The sequence below is a fragment of the Rousettus aegyptiacus genome, unplaced genomic scaffold, assembly GCF_014176215.1.
Source record: "Rousettus aegyptiacus isolate mRouAeg1 unplaced genomic scaffold, mRouAeg1.p scaffold_m13_p_9, whole genome shotgun sequence".
NCBI lineage: Eukaryota > Metazoa > Chordata > Mammalia > Chiroptera > Pteropodidae > Rousettus > Rousettus aegyptiacus.
The window spans coordinates 101,195,063-101,216,168 of NW_023416312.1; the positions used below are offsets into that span (position 1 = coordinate 101,195,063).

The following is a 21,106-nucleotide window of genomic DNA, read 5'->3' on the forward strand; positions in this document are numbered from 1 at the left end:
ACTTTTAAAAGAGGTCACGTCCCTATGTTCCACCAAAGATTTTCAGAAATTAATGCTAAGCTTGCGAAAAATAGTTGAGTAATAGCCCTACACATTTCTCTGATCGGTACATATTTAACATATAAGTACAAGTTTAAAACAGCAAAGATATTACAAAATGTTAACTGTGCTTAATGCCAAATGTCAGAGCAACTGATTTTTATTTTCTTGCTTTTCCTAGTTTTCTTCAATTGCTTTGTACCACTCTCTGAATCCCCAGCACCTCCACTCCCCTCCAAGCCCAGGAAAAAGGCAAGGAAATATTCAGGCGCTGAGGCTGAAAAGCAGAATACTAGCTCGGTTTTGTTTGCAGCACTTAACAAGCATTTAATCACCCCAATCCTGAAGCAGCAGAGAAAAAAACAAGTGGGTCTGGTGGAGTAAACAACAATATGAGCAAACAATGAGGACCCAGGGAGAGAGTGGGGCTGCTTCAGAAATCAATCGATTCCCGGTGCAGTGCCCAGCTGGGAGGTCACAGGATTAGGGCCCAGCACCCCTTCCAGGCCTCAGGGGAAAGCGGGGTCTGCTGTGCTGAATGTTTCGAATCACCAGAAAAAGCCTTTGGAAGAAGGAGTTGATGGAATCTGGTAGGGGGCCGGGGTCTTCAGCAGTCCACCTGCTAAAAGTGAGGGTAAAAGTCAAGTTAGAGGGGATGACTCCATGTAACTGGAGCACACCTCAGCCCCTCCTGAGACCTGACACTTGAGTGTTTCCTGCTATCCATTACAGAGCCCCCCCCTCTCCAGCTTAGACTGGCTCTTAGGCCCGGAGTACTGGACACCAACCCATGTTGGCCCATTCCAGAACTTACACAGCCAGGATGCTTCCATGCACTCTGAACTCCTTTTGGATGGCCGGGTGGTGGCGCGGGTCCTCTATGTCCATGGCCAGTCGGGCCATCTCTGCCTCCAAGTGAGAACCGAACGGCACAGTGATGGTGCTGAGAGTGTTGTGGTTAAGGCGCCATCCATAAGTGGGTGAACAGGCCAGTGCCTCAAGTTTACTCACACCTCTGGAGTTGGCCTGCACCCCAGGCTGCTTCTCAGGATGTTCGCCCCCACCTTGCCTCACATGCACCCAGTATGGCCAGCTCAGGCCACCTTGGCCTGCCTCCCTCCTCCCTTAGTTCATCCTCTCCCACCTCCCCAAATCCGTGAAGTCTGCCTGCCCATCCCCCAGCCTCCTCTACTCTCCCACTGCCCCTGACACAATGCTACACCAGGTACGCCTCGCTGCTCTCAATTTTGTCGCCCAACACCACACCTAACCTGGGCTGACTTGTGCTCTGTCCCTCACAGGCATATACTACCCTGTAGAATGACCATGACCCATCCCTTGGGCATCAGGCCTCAGGGCCTCTTTGGAAAGGATACAAGACGATGGGTCGGTCTCCTGGTCCTACAGCCTCTGGAGCTGCGTCTCCACCTGGCCCGGATGCTCGAGGTGCCCGTGCCACATTGGCAGCCCCTACGACTGCTAATCCCACCCTTTCCTCGACGCCAGGGCCGCCCAGGCCACGGTGGCCAGCCTGCTCGTATCGGGCATCAGGGCCTCCAGGATGGTCCTGTGGACCAGCGCCGCCCTGCTCGTCATGGGACCCAGGGCGACCACGGTCGTCTGGTACACCATGGCCTCCGGGATGGTCACGGGCACCAGCGCCGTCTTGGTCTACATGGACACCAGGTTCACGCTGGTTGTCTGCGACACCAGGGTCTCCCTCATTACCATGGGCGCCGGCGCCGCCCTGGCCATCGGGACTGCCAGGGGCGCACTGGCTGCTGGGACCACCAGGGCTATCCTGGCCCTGAGGGCTGCCAGGCTCAATCTGGCTGTCAGGCACACCGGGGCCACCCTGGTCTTCTGGGCCTTCGAGGACATCCCCCACACCAGCCACACCCCCTACCCCTTCTTCTGCGGCCTGGATGGCTGCTTCGACTTCCTCGTTCTCCTCAGAGGCCATCTTGACTGTGACGGCTTTCTCGGGCCCGTGCGTGACGGAACGGAGGCCCCGTCTGTACGTTGCACGGGTTCACGCACACCGCCGCTGTTGACTTCCTGGGCGCATGCGCCAACCAGGGCGCTCGCGGTCAAATGGAGTCGACCGGTTGGCTCCAAGCCGGCCCAGAGAGCCCGCGGACAGCTTAGCCAATGAGAACGCCCCCACGAAGCTCCGCCCTCCCAGTGCGCCTGCGCCAATATCATGGCGCCCAACCCCAGCTTGGTCCAAGGCCCTGGGAATGTGACAGTGTCCCACAAAGCCTGCCCCACTAGTGAAAACGCTTGCCAGTGAAACTTAGAGCCAGTGCCAATGCAGGAAGGTCCACCTCACATGTGACAAGCTTGCCGACCTCCGGGAAAGAGTCCGGGGCAACATGGCCACGCATTTCATGTCTTTGTCTCTGGGCGCCACACAGGGCCCCAGTGCATGTTTGAGTGGAGACCATCCCTGGGGTTGTTCCCAGCAGGAGACACACTTAGCCTCTGTCTCAACCAGGGGACGCTCCAGCACAGTCCCTAGGGGAGCGTAGATGGAAGGGCTTCACTCTTCCAGAGCCATTTGTCACTCCAGACACTGTCATGCCATGGTGCCTGCCACCCCCCAGGAGGGGACTGACTGGCAGTACCACTGCTTCTGTCCAGGGGATCCCGGGCTCCAGGTGCACACACTGTGATGCCTCCACGAGGAAGGCTTGGGCCCGGGTCACCCCAGGTGCTCAGGATGGAACAGCCAAGCCGGAGGTTCCCCGCACATGGAGCGCCACACTGTGGACAGGTCCAAGATGCTTTGCCTCTGCTGGCATAGCCCTCATGGGCTCTCCCATAACCAGGAATATCGTCCAAGTTTCGCAGATGGGTGGGGCACGGGGCTAGTGGGGCCAGGGGTTCTTGCCTGGGCAGTGACACTACGGGCTGCTGGACTGACAGCTGAGTGCTGGTGACTTCTGTGTGTGCAAGGTGGTCAGGGCAACAGGAAAGGTGCACCGCTGAGGCCAAAACGGGGACCATGGCAGGGCTCACAGACTGCATTCCCTGCGGTACCTCCGGTCTGTATCAGGATCCCTTGCAAGATGCCATAGGGAGGTACCTAGGCCAGCGTCTAGGCCTGGCCTGGGTCTGATGGGGGGTCAGCATCCTCTGTCCAGGCTGCTTGATCCCAATCCCATGGCTGTAGACACCTCCCCACTTTACACATCCAGGCCCAGCTACCTTCCCTTGAGAGGTGCACAGACCAAGAGAGTAGCTGCCCACCCGTGCATCAGGGTCTAAGTGCATGCCCTCCCTCCCAGATCCTCTTCAGTCCATGAAATCCAAGTTACAGGGTAAAAGCATATTAGAGGGATGTACTCCCCATGTCACAAGCTGTCCCAGCCATCTTAGTCCGTGACCTGAGGCAAGTGCTATCACCCCAAATTCCTATTCTATTGTCCCTCAGTTTAATGTCATCTCTCTCCCAACTAAGCTGTTTCTTGTTCAGAAAATACCCCAACAGTAACAAAGATTTTGGGAAACCAGCAATCTGGTGAGAGGTACGTTTTCTGAAGAACAATTGTGATCAACAGTCCTAAAAAAGAAATAGTAAGTAAACACGCAAGTCGACATCTCTATCCTCAGGAATGTATCTTGCAAGAATAACCACTCATGGAAAGTCTTCAATACAAGGAGTCCATTGAAAAATAACCGTAAAATTTAAGGAAAGGGAAATAATTTAAAAGTTCAGGAATTTCATTATTTGCTGACATTCTCGAAGCACTTTTAGAAAGAGGTCATGTCCATATTTTCCACCTCGTTACACATTTAACACATAAGTACAAGTATAAAACAGCCAAAATATTCCAAAATGTTGACTGTCCTAAATGGTGAATGTCAGAGTGACTGATTTTCACTGGCTTGCTTTTCCTAGATATCTTCAATAACTTAGTACCGCTCTCTGAATCCCCAGCACCTTCCCTTTCCTCCCAGCCCAGACAAAGGCAAGGAAATATGCCGGCGCAGAAGCTGAAAAGCAGACCCAGAACGCTAGCTTGGTTTTGTTTGCTGCACTTAACAAGTATTTAATCAACCCATTCCTAAAGCAACAGGGAAACAAACAAGTGGGACTGGAGAAGCAAACAACAACATAGGCAAACAATGAGGGCCCAGGGACAGAGAGATGTTGCTCCACAAATCAATTCCCTGTGCAGTGCCCAGCTGGGGGGGGATCCTAGGATTAGGGTCCAGCCCCTCTTCCAAGCCTCGGGGGAAAGAGCGGTCTGCTGTGCTGAATGTTTCGAATCACCATAAAAAGCATCTGGAAGAAGGAGTTGACAGAATCTGGTAGGTGGCCGGGGTCTTCAGCAGTCCACCTGCTGAAAGTGAGGGGTAAAAGTCAAGTTAGAGGGGATGGCTCCCTCTCACCCCCAGCACACCGCACCCCGTCCTGAGACCTGACACTTGAGTGTTTCCTGCTATTTATTACACAGGCCACTCTCTGGCTAAGACTGGCTCTTAGGTCCCGAGCACTGGCCACCAACCCATGTTAGCTCATTCCATTACTTACACAGCCAGGATGCTGCCGTGCACTCTGAACTCCTTTTGAATGGCCGGGTGGTGGCGAGGGTCCTCTATGTCCATGGCCAGTCGGGCCATCTCTGCCTCCAGGTGAGACCCAAATGGCACAGTGATGGTGCTGAGAGTGTTGCGGTTAAGGTGCCATCCATCAGTGGCTGAACTGGACAGTGACTCACACTTGCTTAAACCTCGGAGTGTGGCCTTCACCCCAGGTCTCCTCTCGGGGTGTCCACCCCTACTTTGCCTCATACACACCTACCTTCCTCCTCCCTCAGCTCATCCTGTCCCACCTCTCCCACCCCCGTGAGGTCTACCTGCCCATCCCCAAGCCTCCTCTCCTCTCCCACTGCCACTGCCACCAAGCTACCACAGGTTCTCCTCACTGCTCCCATTTTTGTCCCTGCCACTACACCTGACCCAGGATTTCCTGTGCCCTGTCCCTCAAAGGCATGTACTACACTGTAGGATGGCCACGACCCATCCCTTGGGAACCAGGCTTCGGGGCCTCTTTGGAAAGGATACAAGACGATGGGTCGGTCTCCTGGTCCTACAGCCTCTGGAGCTGCGTCTCCACCTGGCCCGGATGCTCGAGGTGCCCGCGCCACATTGGCAGCCCCAACGGCTGCTAATACCACCCTTTCCTCGATGCCAGGGCCGCCCAGGCCACGGTGGCCAGCCTGCTCGTATCGGGCATCAGGGCCTCCAGGATGGTCCTGGGCACCGGCGCCGCCCTGCTCGTCATGAGCACCAGGGCCACCACGGTCGTCTGGGACACCATGGCCTCCGAGATGTTCACGGGCACTGGCCCCGTTTTCGTCTACATGGGCACCAGGGTTATCCTGCTTGTCTGCAATACCAGGGTCTCCCTCATTGCCACGGGCGCCGGCACCGCCCTGGCCATCAGGACTGCCAGGGGTGCAGTGACTATCCGGGCCACTAGGGCTATCCTGGCCCTGAGGGCTGCCAGGCTCAATCTGGCAGTCGGGCCCATCGGGGCCACCCTGGTTTTCTGGGCCTTCGAGAACATCCCCCGCACCAGCCGCACCCCCTACCCCTTCTTCTACGGCCTGGATGGCTGCTTCGACTTCTGAATTTGCCTCAGAGGCCATCTTGACTGCGACGGCTCTCTCGGGCCCGTGCGTGATGGATTTGAGGTCCCGTTTGGACGTTCCACCAGTTCACGGACACCGCCGCTACGGATCTCGAGGACGACTGCGTCAAGCACGGAGTTCTGAGTGAAAATGGAGTCGTCCAGGTGGCTCCAAGAAGTCCTGGAGAGCCCGCGAACGGCTTAGCCAATGAGGACGCCCCCACGAAGCTCCGCCCTCCATGGGCGTCTGAGCCAATGAAATGGCTCCCAACCCCCTCACCTCCCCCCCCACCACCCTGGCTTGGGCTTAGGCACTGGGAATGTGAGTTTCCTCCCAAGCTTGTTTGGCCCCATGTTTGCCTGTGAACCTAAGAGCCAGTGCCAGTGCCAGGAAGGTCCCCCTCACATGCGAAAAGCTTGCCAACCTCTGGTCCCCTTTCATCGCTCTCTGGGATAGAGTCCGGGGCAATAGCGCCCAAGACTTTTCATGTCCTTATCTCTGGACCCCACACAGGGTCCAAGTCTGCGAGCCTGCTTAGTTGAGTGGAGACCATCCCTGGTGATGTTCCCAGCAAGAGAAACACCTGGCCCTTACCTGACCCCAGGGATGCTCCAGCCCAGTCCCCCGGGGGAGTGTGGATGGAAGGGCGTCACTTTTCCAGCACCAATTCTCACTCCAGGCAGTCTCCGCCCAGGGGCTCCGGGGCTCCAGGTACACACACTGCGATGTCTCAAGAGGCAGCCTTGTGCTTAGGTCATTCCAGGTACTCAGGATGGAACAGCTAGTCTGGAGGCCCCCCGTTGTGGAGAACCACACTGTGGACAGATCCAATTGCTTTGCCTCTGCTGGCATAGCCCTCATGGACTCTCCCTTGCACAGGAATAGTCATCCAGGTTCCGCAGGTGGGTGGGGCATGGGGCTACAGGTGCCAGGGGTTCTTGACTGGGCAGTGACACTACTGGCTGCTGGACACTGAGTGCTGGTCCACTTCTGTGTGTGCAAGGGGGTCAGGGCAACAGGAAAGGTACACTGAAGAGGCCGAAACGGGGACCATGGCAGGGCTTGCAGACTGCATTCCCTGCGGCAACTCTGGTGTGTACCAGGATGCCTTGATGCCATAGAGAGGTGCCTAGGCCAGCGTCTAGGCCTGGCCTGGGTCTGAGGGGTGGGACAGGAACCTCAGTCCAGGCTGCTTGGTACCTACCCCATGGCTGCAGACACCTCCCCACTTCCACATCCAGGCCCAGCTACCTGCCCTCAGGAGGAGCACCAACCAAGGCAGCAGCTGCCCACCCTTGCATCAGGGTCCAAGTGCATGCCCTCCCTCCCAGTTCCTCTGCAGTCCAAGATATGCACGTTACAGGATAAAAGCACCTTAGAGGGATGTAACTCCCCCTGTCACAAAATATTCAATGCTGTCCCAGGCCTCTTTGTCTGTGACCTGAGGCAAGTCCCATCAGCCCCCAAATCCTATTCTACTATCCCTCGGTTGAAAGTCATCTCTTTCCCAACTAAGCTCTTTCATGTTTGGAAAACACCCCAAAGGCGACAAGGATTTTGGGAAACAAGAAAAATGGTGAGAAGCACCTTTTTTGAAGTACAGTTGTAATCAACAGTCCTAAAGAAATAGCAAATAAACACACAGGTCAACATCTCTACCCTCAGGAATGTATCTTGCAGGAATAAGCACTCATGGAAAGTCTTCAATACAAGGAGTCCATTGAAAAATAAGACGCAAAAATTTAAGGAAAAATAAATAATTTAATGGTTCAAGAATTCCATTATTCGCTGACATACTTGAAGCACTTTTAGAAAGAAGTCATGTCCATACGTTCCACCAAAGATTTTCAGAGAAATTAACACTAAGCTTGCAAAATACCTGAGAAATAACCCTATACATTTCTCTTATCTTTACACATTTAACGCATAAGTTTAAAACAAAGATATTCCAAAGTGTTGACTGTGCTTAATGCCAAATGTCAGAGCAACTGATTTTCATTTTCTTGCTTTTCTTAGTTTTCTTCAATTGCTTTGTACCACTCTCTGAATCCCCAGCACCTCCCCTCCCCTCCCAGCCCAGACAAAGGCAAGGAAATATGCAGGCGCTGAGGCTGAAAAGCAGACCCAGAATACTAGCTCGGTTTTGTTTGCTGCACTTAACAAGTATTTAATCACCCCATTCCTGAAGCAACAGGGAAACAAACAAGTGGGCCTGGAGAAGCAAATGACAATATAGGCAAACAATGACACCCCAGGGAGAGTGTGGCTCTGCTCCAGAAATCAATTCCCTATGAAGAGCCCAGCTGGGGGGTCACAGGATTAGGGTCCAGCTCCCCTTCCAAGCCTCAGAGGAAAGCGGGGTCTGTTGTGCTGAATGTTTCGAATCACCAGAAAAAGCCTTTGGAAGAAGGAGTTTACGGAATCAGGTAGGGGGCCGGGGTCTTCAGCAGTCCACCTGCTGAAAGTGAGGGATAAAAGTCAAGTTAGAGGGGATGACTCCATTTCACGGCTGCACCTTAGCCCCTCCTGAGACCTCACACTTGAGTGTTTTCTGCTATCCATTACACAGCTCCCTCTCCGTCTAAGACTGACTCTTAGGCCCTGAGCAAGGCCGCCATCCCCATGTTGGCCCATTCCAGAACTTACACAGCCAGGATGCTGCCATGCACTCTGAACTCCTTTTGAATGGCCGGGTGGTGGCGAGGGTCCTCTATGTCCATGGCCAGTCGGGCCATCTCTGCCTCCAAGTGAGACCCAAATGGCACAGTGATGGTGCTGAGAGTGTTGCAGTTAAGGTGCCATCCGTCAGTGGCTGAACAGGCCAGTGACTCACGCTTGCTTAAACCTCAGAGGGTGGCCTTCACCCCAGGTTTCACCTCGGGGGGTTCACCTCTACCTTGCCTTATATGCACCCAGTACAGCCAGCTCAGGCCAACTTAGCCTGCCTCCCTCCTCCCTCAGGTCATCCTGTCCCACCTCCCAGACTCCGTGGAGCCTGCCTGTCCATCCACCAGCCTCCTCTACTCTCCCACTGCCACTGACACCAAGCTACCCCGGGTACGTCTCACTGCTCCCATTTTTGCCCCCTGCTACACACCTGGCCTGGGCTGTCATGTGTTCTATACCTCACAGTCACATAATACCCTGTAGGATGGCCACAATCCATTCCTTGGGCATCAGGCCTCAGAGCCTCTTTGGAAAGGATACAAGACGATGGGTCGGTCTCCTGGTCCTACAGCCTCCGGAGCTGCGTCTCCACCTGGCCCGGATGCTCGAGGTGCCCGCGCCACATTGGCAACCCCTACGGCTGCTAATACCACCCTTTCCTCGACGCCAGGGCCGCCCAGGCCACGGTGGCCAGCCTGCTCATATCGGGCATCAGGGGCTCCAGGATGGTCCTGGGCACCGGCGCCGCCCTGCTCGTCATTGGATCCAGGGCGACCACGGTCGTCTGGGACACCATGGCCTCTGGGATGGTCACGGGCACCGGCGCCATCCTGGTCTACAGGGGCACTGGGGTCTCCCTCATTACCATGGGCGCCGGCGCCGCCCTGGCCATCAGGACTGCCAGGGGCGCACTGGCTGCTGGGACCACCAGGGCTATCCTGGCCCTGAGGGCTGCCAGGCTCAATCTGGCTGTCAGGCACACCGGGGCCACCCTGGTCTTCTGGGCCTTCGAGGACATCCCCCACACCAGCCACACCCCCTACCCCTTCTTCTGCGGCCTGGATGGCTGCTTCGACTTCCTCGTTCTCCTCAGAGGCCATCTTGACTGTGACGGCTTTCTCGGGCCCGTGCGTGACGGAACGGAGGCCCCGTCTGTACGTTGCACGGGTTCACGCACACCGCCGCTGTTGACTTCCTGGGCGCATGCGCCAACCAGGGCGCTCGCGGTCAAATGGAGTCGACCGGTTGGCTCCAAGCCGGCCCAGAGAGCCCGCGGACAGCTTAGCCAATGAGAACGCCCCCACGAAGCTCCGCCCTCCCAGTGCGCCTGCGCCAATATTGTGGCGCCCAACCCCAGCTTGGTCCAAGGCCCTGGGAATGTGACAGTGTCCCACAAAGCCTGCCCCACTAGTGAAAACGCTTGCCAGTGAAACTTAGAGCCAGTGCCAATGCAGGAAGGTCCACCTCACATGTGACAAGCTTGCCGACCTCCGGGAAAGAGTCCGGGGCAACATGGCCACGCATTTCATGTCTTTGTCTCTGGGCGCCACACAGGGCCCCAGTGCATGTTTGAGTGGAGACCATCCCTGGGGTTGTTCCCAGCAGGAGACACACTTAGCCTCTGTCTCAACCAGGGGACGCTCCAGCACAGTCCCTAGGGGAGCGTAGATGGAAGGGCTTCACTCTTCCAGAGCCATTTGTCACTCCAGACACTGTCATTCCATGGTGCCTGCCACCCCCCAGGAGGGGACTGACTGGCAGTACCACTGCTTCTGTCCAGGGGATCCCGGGCTCCAGGTGCACACACTGTGATGCCTCCACGAGGAAGGCTTGGGCCCGGGTCACCCCAGGTGCTCAGGATGGAACAGCCAAGCCGGAGGTTCCCCGCACATGGAGCGCCACACTGTGGACAGGTCCAAGATGCTTTGCCTCTGCTGGCATAGCCCTCATAGGCTCTCCCATAACCAGGAATATCGTCCAAGTTTCGCAGATGGGTGGGGCACGGGGCTAGTGGGGCCAGGGGTTCTTGCCTGGGCAGTGACACTACGGGCTGCTGGACTGACAGCTGAGTGCTGGTGACTTCTGTGTGTGCAAGGTGGTCAGGGCAACAGGAAAGGTGCACCGCTGAGGCCAAAACGGGGACTATGGCAGGGCTCACAGACTGCATTCCCTGCGGTACCTCCGGTCTGTACCAGGATCCCTTGATGCCATAGGGAGGTGCCTAGGCCAGCCTCTAGGCCTGGCCTGGGTCTGAGGGGTGGGACAATAACCTCACTCCAGGCTGCTTGGTACCTACCCCATGGCTGCAGATACCTCCCTACCTTCCACATCCAGGCCCTGCTACCTGCCCTCGTGAGGGGCACCAACCAAGGCAGCAGCTGCCCACCCTTGGATCAGGATCCAAGTGCATGCCCTCCCTCCCAGTTTCTCTGCAGTCCAAGATATGCACGTTACAGGATAAAAGCACCTTAGAGGGATGTAACTCCCCCTGTCACAAAAAATTCACAAGCTGTCCCATCCCTCTTTGTCTGTGACCTGAGGCAAGTCCCGTCGGCCCCAAATTCCTACTCTACTGTTGCTGGGTTTAATATCATCTCACTTGCAACTAAGCTCTTTCATGTTCTGAAAACACCTCAATGGCCAGAAAGATTTTGGAAAAACCAGAAATGTGGTGAGAGGCACCTTTTCTGAAAAACACTTGTGATCAAGACTCTTAAAAAAGAAATAGCAGGTAAACAGATCAACATCTCTACACTCAGGAATCTATCTTTCAGGAAGAAGCACTCATGGAAATTTTTCAATACAAATTTTACATAGAAAAATTATCTGAAAAATAAAAGGAAAGTGAAATGATTCATACCTTCAAAAATTCCATTATTTGCTGACATTCTCAAAGCACCTTTAGAAAGACATCAGTTATGCCCATATGTTCCCCCAAGGAATTTCCGAAATTAATGTTAAGCTTGCAAAAAATACCTGAGTAATAACCTTATACATTACTCTTATTTTTAACATTTAACCCATTAGTACAAGTGTAAAATAGCAAAGATATTACAAAATGTTGACTGTGGTTAACACCAAATGTCAGAGCCACTGATTTTCATTTTCTTGCTTTTCCCAGTTTTCTTCATTTACTCTGAACCACTCGCTGAATCCCCAGCACCTCCCCTCCCCTCCCAGCCCAGACAAAGGCAAGGAAATATGCAGGCGCTGAGGCTGAAAAGCAGACCCAGAATGCTAGCTCGGTTTTGTTTGCTGCACTTAACAAGCATTTAATCACCCCATTCCTGAAGCAACAGAGAAACAAAAAAGGGGGTGGTGAAGCAAACCACAATATGGGCAAACATTGACACCCCAGGGCGACAGTGGGGCTGATCCAGAAATCAATTCCCTGTTCAGTGCCCACTTTGGGGGGTCGCAGGTTTAGGGCTCAGCTCCCCTTCCAGGCCTTAGAGGAAAGCGGGGTCTGCAGTGCTGAATGTTTCGAATCACCAGAAAAAGCCTTTGGAAGAAGGAGTTCACAGAATCAGGTAGGGGGTCTTCAGCAGTCCACCTGCTGAAAGTGAGGGGTAAAAGTCAAGTTAGAGGGGATGACTCCCTCTCACCCCCAGCACATCTCAGCCCCTCCTGAGACCTGACACTTGAGTGTTTCCTGCTATCCATTACAGAGCCCCCCCCCTCCAGCTTAGACTGGCTCTTAGGCCCCAAGCACTGGCCACCCCCGTGTGGCCCATTCCAGAACTTACACAGCCAGGATGCTGCCATGCACTCTGAACTCCTTTTGAATGGCTGGGTGGTGGCGCGGGTCCTCTATGTCCATGGCCAGTCGGGCCATCTCTGCCTCTAGGTGAGACCCAAAATGCACAGTAATGGTGCTGAAAGTGTTGCGGTTAAGGCGCCACACATCATCAGCTGAACTGGCCAGTGACTCAACGTTGCTCACACCTCAGAGGGTGGCCTTCACCAAAGGTTTCCCGTCCGGGTGTCCACCCCTTCTACCTTGTCTCACACACACCCAGTCTTGCCAGCTCAGGCCAACTTGGCCTGCCTTCCTCCTCCCTCAGCTCATCCTGTCCCACCTCCCCCACTCCGTGGAGCATGCTTGCCCATCCTACAGCCTCCGCTCCCACATCTCCTGCCACCAAGCTACCCCAGGTTTGCCTCTCTGTTCCCATTTTTTCCCCCGCATACACACCTGGCCTGGGCTGTCTTGTTTCCTGTCTCCCAAAGCCACATGCCACCCTGTAGGATGGCTCTGACCCATCCCTTGGGCACCAGGCCTTAGGCCCTCTTTGGAAAGGATACAAGACGATGGGTCGGTCTCCTGGTCCTACAGCCTCTGGAGCTGCATCTACACCTGGCCCGGATCCTCGCGGAGCCGGCGCCACATTGGCAGCTCCTACGGCTGCTAATCCCACCCTTTCCTCAACGCCAGGGCCGCCCAGGCCACGGTGTCCAGCCGGCTCGTATCGGGCATCGGCACCACCCTGCTCGTCATGGGACCCAGGGCCACCACGGTCGTCTGGGACACCATGACCTTCGGGAAGGTCACAGGCACCGGCGCTGTCTTGTTCTGCATGGGCACCAGTGTCACCCTGTTTGTCTGCAACACCAGGGCCTCCCTCATTGCCACGGGCGCCAGTGCCTAGCTGACCATCAGGACTGTCACTGGCGTAGCGTTTGCTGGGACCACCAGGGCAATCTTATGTATGAAGGCTACCAGGCTCAATCTGGCAACCGGGCCCACCAGGGTCACCCTGGTCTTCTGGGCTTTCGAGGACACCCCCACACCAGCCACACCCCCTACCCGTTATTCTGTGGCCTATATGGCTGCTGCCACTTCCCTGTTTGCATCGGAGGCCATTTTGACTGAGACGGTCCTCCCGTCCCCACGCCTGATGGAACTGAGGGTTCACGCGCACTTCCGCTAGGTATCTCCGGGGCGCATGCGCCAACCACGGCTTTTGGCGAGCAAATGGAGTCGAATGGTTCCCGCCAAGGTGTCCTAGAGAGCCCACGGAAGGCTTAGCCAATCAGGAAGCAGTCACGAAGCCCCGCCCCTCCCCAGTGCGCTTGCGCCAATGGTATGCCCCGCCCCTCCCGCTAGGGCTAAGGCCTTAGGTCTGTGACGATTTCCCGCCAAGCCCGCTGAGCGCCACATGTGTGGATTACCATAAGAGCCTGTGCTAGTGCCATTATGGTCCCCCTCACGTGTGACAAACTTGCCGAAATCAGGTCCCCTTTTATCGTGCTCAGGGAATGAGTCCAGGGCATCGGCACCAGGCCTACATGCCCAATGTCTGGATGCCACACAGGGCCCAGGCCTGTGACCCTGCATAGTTGAGCGGAGATCATCCCTGGGTTGATTCCCAGCAGTAGTCACAACTGGGCCGTGAATCACCTGGGGATCCTCCAGCCTTCTCCCTGGGGAAGCCCGGATGGAACAGCTTTGCTTCTCCAGTGCCATTTCTCACGCCAGGAATTGTCGCTCCTGGGTGCCCGCCACTACCCAGAGGGGGCTGCCCGGCAATCCCGCCGCCTCTGCCCAGGGACTGCCGGGCTCCAGACGCACACATGGCTATGCCTCCCGGAGGCAAGCTTGGGCCCGGGTCAGCTCAGGCGCTCAGGATGGAAAAGCCAAATTGGAGGCCTCCAGCACTCAGAGCACCACACCTTGGACATGTCCAAGTTGCTTTGCCCTCTGCTGGAACAGCCCTCGTGGGCTCTCCCTTACCCAGCAACAGTCGTCCAGTTTTCTGATGTGGGTGGGGTGTGGGGCTAGAGTTGCCAGGGGTTCAGCCTGGGCAGTGACCCTACTGGCTGCTGAACTGCTGAGTGCTGATCCACTTCTGTGTGTGCAGGGGGGTCAGGGTAACAGGAAAGGTACACTGTAGGGGCCGGAATGGGGAACATGGGAGGGCTCGCAGAATGCATTCCCTGCGGCACCTCTGGTCTGTGCCAGGATCCCCTGATGCCACAGGGAGGTGGCTGAGCCAAGGTCTGTGCCTGGGACATGGCCAGAGGTGGGGGACAGGAACCTCAGTCCAGGCTGCTTGATCCCCCATCCCATGGTTGCAGCGCCTCCCCACTCTCCACATCCAGGCCCAGCAACCTTCCCTCAGGAAGGGCACATACCAAGGCAGTAGCTGCCACTCCCTTGTAACGGGGTCCATGTCCCTGCCCTCCCTCCCAGTTCCTCTCAGGTCCACAATATCCAGGTTATAGGATAAATGCTATATGTGAGGGAGCTAACTCCTCATGTCCAAAACACTTCACCACGTGTTGGAGTCCATGACATCCACGTTTCAGGAGAAAAGCTGTATTGGAGGGGGCTAACTCCCCTGATCATAGAGACTACACCAGGAGTCCCAGTCCTCTTCTCTGACCTGAAGCAAATCCAGTCAGCTGCAAATTCCTATTCTACTGACCCTGGGTTTTATGTCATCTCTCCCGTAAACTAATCTCTTTTGTGTTCAGAAAACACTGCAACAGCGACAAAGAATTTAGGAAACCAGAAATCTGGTAAGAGGCACATTTTTGGAAGAGCAATTGTGATCAAGACTATTAAAAAAGGAATAACAAGTAAAAATGCAGGTAAACATCTCTACCCTAGGAATCTATCAGTAAGAAGTACTCATGGAAAGTCTTTGATACAAAAATTCCTTTGAAAAATTAGCTGCAAAAATTTAAGGGACATAATTTACTTTCAAGAATTATATTATTATCTGACATATTCTTGAAGCACTTTTAGAAAGAGCTCCCATCTATCTGTCCCACCAAAGACTTTCAAGAGAAATTAATGCTCAGCTTGTGAAAGATACCTGAGTAATAACCCTACACATTTCTTTTACCGTTACCCATTTAACGTATAAGTACAATTGAAAACAAAGATATTCCAAAATGTTAACTGTGCTAAATGGTGAATAGCAGACGCAACTGATTTTCATTTTCTTGCATTTCTTAGGTGACTTCAGTGACTTTGTACCACTCTGAATCCCCATCCCCTCTGCTCCCCTCCGCGCCAAGGACAAAGGCAACAAAATATGCACGCGCAGAGGCTGAAAAGCAGACCCAGAACACTAGCTCAGTTTTTTTTTTTTGCATCATTTAACAAGTCTTTAATCACCCCATTCCTGAAGCAATAGAGAGACAGAGAAGAAGACTTTGAAAGCAAAGGACAATATGGGCAAACAATGGGGCCCCAGGGAGAGAGAGGCCTTGTCCAGAAATTGGTTCCCTGGCACTGCCCAGTAGGGATTTACAGGATTAGGTCTGAGCCCTTCTTGTGGACCGCAGGGGAATGGGGGTACTCTTGTGCTACATTTTTTACAGCAGGAGGGAAAGCAGTTGGAAGAAGGTGTTGACAGACTCTTGGAGAGAACTGGGATCTTCAGCGATCCACCTGCTGAAAGTGAGAGGTAAAAGTCAAGTTAGAGAGGATGACTCCCTCTCTACCCCCAGCACACCACAGCCCCTCCTGAGACCTGACACTTGAGTGTTTCCTGCTATCCATTACAGAGCCCCCTCTCCGGCTAAGACAGGCTTTTTGGCCCCGATACTGGCTGCCACCCCCTTGTTGGCCCATTCCAGAACTTACACAGCCAGGATGCTGCCATACACTCGGAACTCATTTTGAACGTCCTGGTGCTGGCTCGGGGCCTCTATGTCCATGGCCAGGCGGGCCATCTCTGCCTCCAAGTGAGACTCAAATGGCACAGTGATGGTGCTGAAGGAGTCACGGTTAAGGCACCATCCATCAGCGGTTGAAATAGCCAGTGCCTCAGGCTTGCTCACACCTCAGAGACAGGCCTGCACCCCAGGCTTCCCCTCTGAAAGTCCACCCCGACCTTGCCTCACATGCACCCAATCCTCCCAGCTCAGGCCACCTTGGCCTGCCTCCTTCCTCCCTCAGCTCATCCTGTCCCACCTCCACCACTCCGTGGGGCCTGCCTGCCCATCCTCCAGTCTCCTCTACTCTCCTACTGCCCCTGCCACCAGGCTACACAAGGTTGTCCTCCCTGCTCCATTTTTGTCCACCCACCCCACACCTGCCCGGAGCTGTACTGTGCCCTGACCCCAAATCCAAATGCAGCCCTGTGAGATGGCCTTCACCCATGCCTTGGTCACCAGGCCCCTGGGCATCATTGGAAAGGATACAAGACGATGGGTCGCTCTCCTGGTCCTACAGCCTCCGGAGCTGCGTCTCCACCCGGTCCAGAAGCACGCGCTTCCCACGCCACGTTGGCAGCCCCTATGGCTGCAAATCCCATCCTTTCTTCTGGGACTACAGGGTCTCCCACATGGCCAGGGGCACCGGCGCCACCCTGGCCAACAAAACTGCCAAAGGCGCCGTGGCGGCTGGGGCCACAAGGGAAAACCTGGCCCTGAGGGCTGCCAGGCTCAATTTCACAATCGAGGCCACCCTGGTCTTCTGGGCCTTCGAGGACATGCCCCACACCAGCCACACACCCTACCCCGTCTTCTGCGGCCTGGATAGCTGCCTCGACTTCCCTGTTCGCTTCAGAAGCCATCTTGACTGCAACGGCTTACTCTGCCCCGCAACTGATGAAATGGGCGTCTGGACGTTCAACCGGTTCACGCACACCACCACTAGGATCTCCGGGGTGCATGCACCAAGCACGGCGATCGAGAGCAAATGGAGTCGACCGGCTCGCTCCAAGCCCTCCCAGAGAGCCCACGGACGACTTAGCCAATGAGAACGCCCCTACGAAGCTCCGCCCTCCCAGTGCTCCTGTGCCAATGCAATGATGCCCACCCCCTTTTGATGAGCTAAGGTCCTGGGCATATTACAATTTGCCACCAAGGCTACTCAGCCCTACACTTGCCAGTAAATCTAAGAGCCTATGCCAATAGCAGGAAGGTCCCCTTCACATATGACAAGTTTGCCAACCTCAGGTGCCCTTTCAACGTTCTCTAGGAAAGAGTCCGGGACAACGGGTCAGGTCCTTCATGTCACTGTATTTGGGTGCCATACAGGTCCCAAGCGTGCGAGCCTGCGTAGCTGAGCAGAAACTATCCCTGGGGTGGTTCCTAGTAGGAGTAACACCTGGGCCTTGCCTGACCCCGAGAACCCTCCAGCGCATTCCCTAGGAAAATCCAGATGGATGGACTTTGCTCCTCCAATGTTATTACTCACTCTAGGCACTGTCCGCTGTGATGCCTGCCAGCCCCGAGAGAGGTGTGGCTGGCAGTCCCGCTGCCTCGGCCCAGGGGCACCCGAGCACCAGGCGCACACACTGCGATGCCTCCAGGAGGCAGGCTTGGGCCCGGGTCAGCCGAAGTACTCACAATATAACAGCCAGGCACGAAGGGCCCCGCAGAGGGAGCACCACCGCTCGGACAGGTCTCAGTTGCTTTTCCCTCTGCTAGCACAGCCCTCAGGGGCTCCCCCTTGCCCAGGGACTGTCGTCCGGCTCTCGGGAGTGGGTGGTGCATAAGCTAGAGGTGCCAGGGGTTCTCGCCAGGACTGTGACCCTATTGGCTAATGGACTGCTTAGTGCTGGTCCGCTTCTGTGTCTGCAAGTGGGTCAGGGCTACAGGTAAGGTACAGCTACAGGTGGTCAGAGTTAGGGACGATGGCAGGGCTCAGGGACTACATTCCCTGGGGCGCCTCCCGTATGTGCCAGGATCCCTTGATGCCATGGGGAGGTGCCTGGGCCAAGGTCTGCGATTGGGCCTGTTCCTGAGAGGCGGGATAGGAACATCAGTCCAGGTCACTTGATCTCCCACTCAGGGCTGCAGAGGCCCCTCCACCCTCCACATCCAGGCCCAGCAACCTCCCCTAGTGAGGAGCAGAGACCAAGGCAGCACCTGCCCCTCCTTTGTACCAGAGTCCACATCCCCGCTTTGACTCCCAGTTCCTCTCCAGTCCAGGACGTCCAGGTTGCAGGAGAAAAGCTGGGTCAGAGGGAGCTAACTGCCCCTATCCCAAAGACTACGCCAAGTGTCTCAGCCCTTTGAACCCTGACCTGAAGGAAGTCCAGTCAGCCCCAAATTACTATTCTACTGTCCCTGGGTTTATGTCATCTCTCTCGCAAACTAAGCTCTTTCGTGTTTTGAAAACACCCCAATGGCGACAAGGATTTTGGGAAACCAGAAGTGTGGTGAGAGGCCCCTTTTCTGAAGAGCAATTGTGATCAAGAGTCTTAAAAAAATAGCAAGTAAACACGCAGGTCAACATCTCTACCCTAGGAATCTATCTTATCAGAAGAAGCACTAAAGGAAAGTCTTCAATTCAAGGACTGCATTAAAACATTAGCCACAAAATTTAAGAAAGGGAAATAATATAAATATTCAAAAATTATATTATTTGTTGACATATTCTTGAAGCATTTTTAGAAAGAGGTCACGTTTACATGTTCAATGAAAGAGTTTCAGGAGAAATTAATGCTCAGCTTGCGAAAAATACCTGAGTAATAACTCTATACATTTCTCTTACCTTTACACATTTAATGCATAAGTACAAGTTTAAAACAAAGGTAATCCAAAATGTTGACTGCGCTTAATGCCCAATGTCAGAGCAACTGATTTTCATTTTCTTGCTTTTCCTAGTTTTCTTCATTTACTCTGAACCACTCTCTGAATCCCCAGCACCTCCCCTCCCCTCCCAGCCCAGACAAAGGCAAGGAAATATGCAGGCGCAGAGGCGGAAAAGCAGACCCAGAATACTAGCTCGGTTTTGTTTGCTGCACTTAACAAGCATTTAATCACCCCATTCCTGAAGCAACAGAGAAACAAAAAAGGGGGTGGAGAAGCAAATGACAATATGGGCAAACATTGACACCCCAGGGAGACAGTGGGGCTGATCCAGAAATCAATTCCCTGTGCAGTGCCCAGCTGGGGGGGGTCGCAGGATTAGGGCCCAGCACCCCTTCCAGGCCTCAGGGGAAAGCGGGGTCTGCTGTGCTGAATGTTTCGAATCACCAGGAAAAGCCTTTGGAAGAAGGAGTTGATGGAATCTGGTAGGGGGCCGGGGTCTTCAGCAGTCCACCTGCTAAAAGTGAGGGTAAAAGTCAAGTTAGAAGGGATGACTCCATGTAACTGGAGCACACCTCAGCCCCTCCTGAGACCTGACACTTGAGTGTTTCCTGCTATCCATTACACAGCTCCCTCTCAAGTTAAGACTGGCTCTTAGGTCCCGAGCACTGGACACCAACCTATGTTAGCTCATTCCAGAACTTACACAGCCAGGATGCTGCCATGTACTCTGAACTCCTTTTGAATGGCCGGGTGGCGGCGCGGGTCCTCTATGTCCATGGCCAGTCGGGCCATCTCTGCCTCCAAGTGAGACCCAAATGGCACAGTGATGGTGCTGAGGGAGTCACGGTTAAGGTGCCATACATTAGTGGCTGAACTGGCCAGTGACTCATGCTTACTCACACCTCTGGAGTTGGCCTTCACCCCAGCCTTCCCCTCGGGGTGTCCTCCCCCACCTTCCCTCACATGGACTCATTCCTGCCAGCTCATGCCACCTTAGCCTGCCGCCCTCCTCCCTCAGCTCACCCTGTCACACCTCCCCACTCCATGGAGCCTGCGTGCCCATCCTCTAGCCTCCTCTACTCTCCCACTGCCCCTGACAGCAAGCTACCCCAGGTTTGCCCCTCTGCTTTCATTTTTGTACCCCCACCCCACCTAAGTATACACCTGGCCTGGGCTGTCCTGTGTCCTGTCTCCCAAAGCAACATGCAACCCTGTAGGATGGCTCTGACCCATCCCTTGGGCACCAGGCCTCAGGGCCTCTTTGGAAAGGATACAAGACGATGGGTCGGTCTCCTGGTCCTACAGCCTCTGGAGCTGCGTCTCCACCCGGCCCGGATGCTCGAGGTGCCCGGGTCACATTGGCAGCCCCTATGACTGCTAATCTCACCCTTTCCTCGACACCAGGGCCGCCCAGGCCACGGTGGCCAGCCTGCTCGTATCCAGCATCAGGACCTCTAGGATGGTCCTGGACTCCAGCGCCACCCTGGTCATCATGGGAGCCACGGCCACCACGGTTATCTGGGACACCATGGCCTCCAGGTTGGTCACGGGCCACCGGCGCCGTCCTGGTCTACGTGGGCACTGGGGGTCTCCCTTATTACCATGGGCGCGAGCGCCGCCCTGGCCATCAGGACTGCCGGGGGCGCCCTGACTGCTGGGACCACCAGGGCTATCCTGGCCCTGAGGGCTGCCAGGCTCAATCTGGCTGTCAGGCACACCGGGGCCACCCTGGTTTTCTGGGCCTTCGAGGACATCCCCCGCACCAGCCACACCCCCTACCCCTTCTTCTGCGGCCTGGATGGCTGCTTCGACTTCCCTGCTCGCCTCAGAGGCCATCTTGACTGCGACTGTTCTTTCAGCCCCTCGCCTGAAGGAACAGAGACCCCGTGTGGACGTTCTGCGTGTTCACGCACACCGCCGCAAGGGATCTCTGGGGCGCCTGCGTCAAGCACAGAGTTTTGCGTGCAAATGGAGTCGTCCAGGTGGCTCCAAGAAGTCCCGGAGAGCCCGCGAACGGCTTAGCCAATGAGGACGCCCCCACAAAGCTCCGCCCCCATGGGTATCTGAGCCAATAATATGGCTCCCAACCCCCTCACATCCCCACCCCCCCCACCCCCGCTTGGGCTTAGGCACTGGGAACGTGAGTTTCCTCCCAAGCTTTCCTGGCCCTATGCTTGCTGGGGAACCTAAGAACCTGTGCCAGTGCTAAGAAGGTCCCCCTCACATCTGAAATCTTGCCGACCTCAGGTCCCCTGTCA

At 55.2% G+C, this 21,106-nt stretch overlaps 4 protein-coding genes and 2 pseudogenes across 4 annotated transcripts; all 6 read right to left on the reverse strand.

Moving 5' to 3' along the window:
- Nucleotides 1–261: 261 nt before the first annotated feature.
- On the reverse strand, nucleotides 262–2,009 carry LOC107504325 (cancer/testis antigen 1-like). The gene is made up of 3 exons (XM_016133453.2): nucleotides 1,416–2,009; nucleotides 854–982; nucleotides 262–661 (listed from the first exon to the last, which is right to left on the reverse strand). Exons 1-3 carry the CDS (start codon nucleotides 2,000–2,002, stop codon nucleotides 523–525), a joined length of 855 nt encoding a protein of 284 aa, XP_015988939.2. The 5' UTR covers nucleotides 2,003–2,009; the 3' UTR covers nucleotides 262–522.
- Nucleotides 2,010–4,078: 2,069 nt separating this feature from the next.
- Nucleotides 4,079–5,797, reverse strand: LOC107504324 (putative cuticle collagen 145). The gene is made up of 3 exons (XM_016133452.2): nucleotides 5,113–5,797; nucleotides 4,580–4,708; nucleotides 4,079–4,388 (listed from the first exon to the last, which is right to left on the reverse strand). Exons 1-3 carry the CDS (start codon nucleotides 5,697–5,699, stop codon nucleotides 4,250–4,252), a joined length of 855 nt encoding a protein of 284 aa, XP_015988938.2. The 5' UTR covers nucleotides 5,700–5,797; the 3' UTR covers nucleotides 4,079–4,249.
- A 1,975-nt stretch (nucleotides 5,798–7,772) lies between these two features.
- LOC107504322 (cuticle collagen 10-like) lies at nucleotides 7,773–9,455 on the reverse strand. Its single transcript, XM_016133451.2, has 3 exons — nucleotides 8,889–9,455; nucleotides 8,328–8,456; nucleotides 7,773–8,139 (listed from the first exon to the last, which is right to left on the reverse strand). The coding sequence occupies exons 1-3, from the start codon at nucleotides 9,446–9,448 to the stop codon at nucleotides 8,001–8,003; spliced, it is 828 nt and encodes a 275-aa protein (XP_015988937.2). The 5' UTR covers nucleotides 9,449–9,455; the 3' UTR covers nucleotides 7,773–8,000.
- A 2,175-nt stretch (nucleotides 9,456–11,630) lies between these two features.
- Nucleotides 11,631–13,212, reverse strand: LOC107504323 (annotated as a pseudogene).
- Nucleotides 13,213–15,454: 2,242 nt separating this feature from the next.
- On the reverse strand, nucleotides 15,455–16,987 carry LOC118600326 (EKC/KEOPS complex subunit LAGE3-like). The gene is made up of 3 exons (XM_036227043.1): nucleotides 16,506–16,987; nucleotides 15,946–16,074; nucleotides 15,455–15,753 (listed from the first exon to the last, which is right to left on the reverse strand). Exons 1-3 carry the CDS (start codon nucleotides 16,877–16,879, stop codon nucleotides 15,675–15,677), a joined length of 582 nt encoding a protein of 193 aa, XP_036082936.1. The 5' UTR covers nucleotides 16,880–16,987; the 3' UTR covers nucleotides 15,455–15,674.
- A 2,228-nt stretch (nucleotides 16,988–19,215) lies between these two features.
- Nucleotides 19,216–20,720, reverse strand: LOC118607815 (annotated as a pseudogene).
- Nucleotides 20,721–21,106: the final 386 nt, after the last annotated feature.

Coding starts and splice junctions, on each gene's coding strand:
- LOC118600326 (XM_036227043.1), bottom strand. CDS start 16,879: ATGGCTTCTGAAGCGAACAGGGAAGTCGAGGCAGCTATCCAGGCCGCA. Junction 16,075..16,505: donor GGAGAGCGACCCATCGTCTT/GTATCCTTTCCA, acceptor TGACTCCTTCAG/CACCATCACTGTGCCATTTG. Junction 15,754..15,945: donor TATGGCAGCATCCTGGCTGT/GTAAGTTCTGGA, acceptor TCTCACTTTCAG/CAGGTGGATCGCTGAAGATC.
- LOC107504325 (XM_016133453.2), bottom strand. CDS start 2,002: ATGGCCTCTGAGGAGAACGAGGAAGTCGAAGCAGCCATCCAGGCCGCA. Junction 983..1,415: donor GGAGACCGACCCATCGTCTT/GTATCCTTTCCA, acceptor CAACACTCTCAG/CACCATCACTGTGCCGTTCG. Junction 662..853: donor CATGGAAGCATCCTGGCTGT/GTAAGTTCTGGA, acceptor CCTCACTTTTAG/CAGGTGGACTGCTGAAGACC.
- LOC107504322 (XM_016133451.2), bottom strand. CDS start 9,448: ATGGCCTCTGAGGAGAACGAGGAAGTCGAAGCAGCCATCCAGGCCGCA. Junction 8,457..8,888: donor GGAGACCGACCCATCGTCTT/GTATCCTTTCCA, acceptor CAACACTCTCAG/CACCATCACTGTGCCATTTG. Junction 8,140..8,327: donor CATGGCAGCATCCTGGCTGT/GTAAGTTCTGGA, acceptor CCTCACTTTCAG/CAGGTGGACTGCTGAAGACC.
- LOC107504324 (XM_016133452.2), bottom strand. CDS start 5,699: ATGGCCTCTGAGGCAAATTCAGAAGTCGAAGCAGCCATCCAGGCCGTA. Junction 4,709..5,112: donor GGAGACCGACCCATCGTCTT/GTATCCTTTCCA, acceptor CAACACTCTCAG/CACCATCACTGTGCCATTTG. Junction 4,389..4,579: donor CACGGCAGCATCCTGGCTGT/GTAAGTAATGGA, acceptor CCTCACTTTCAG/CAGGTGGACTGCTGAAGACC.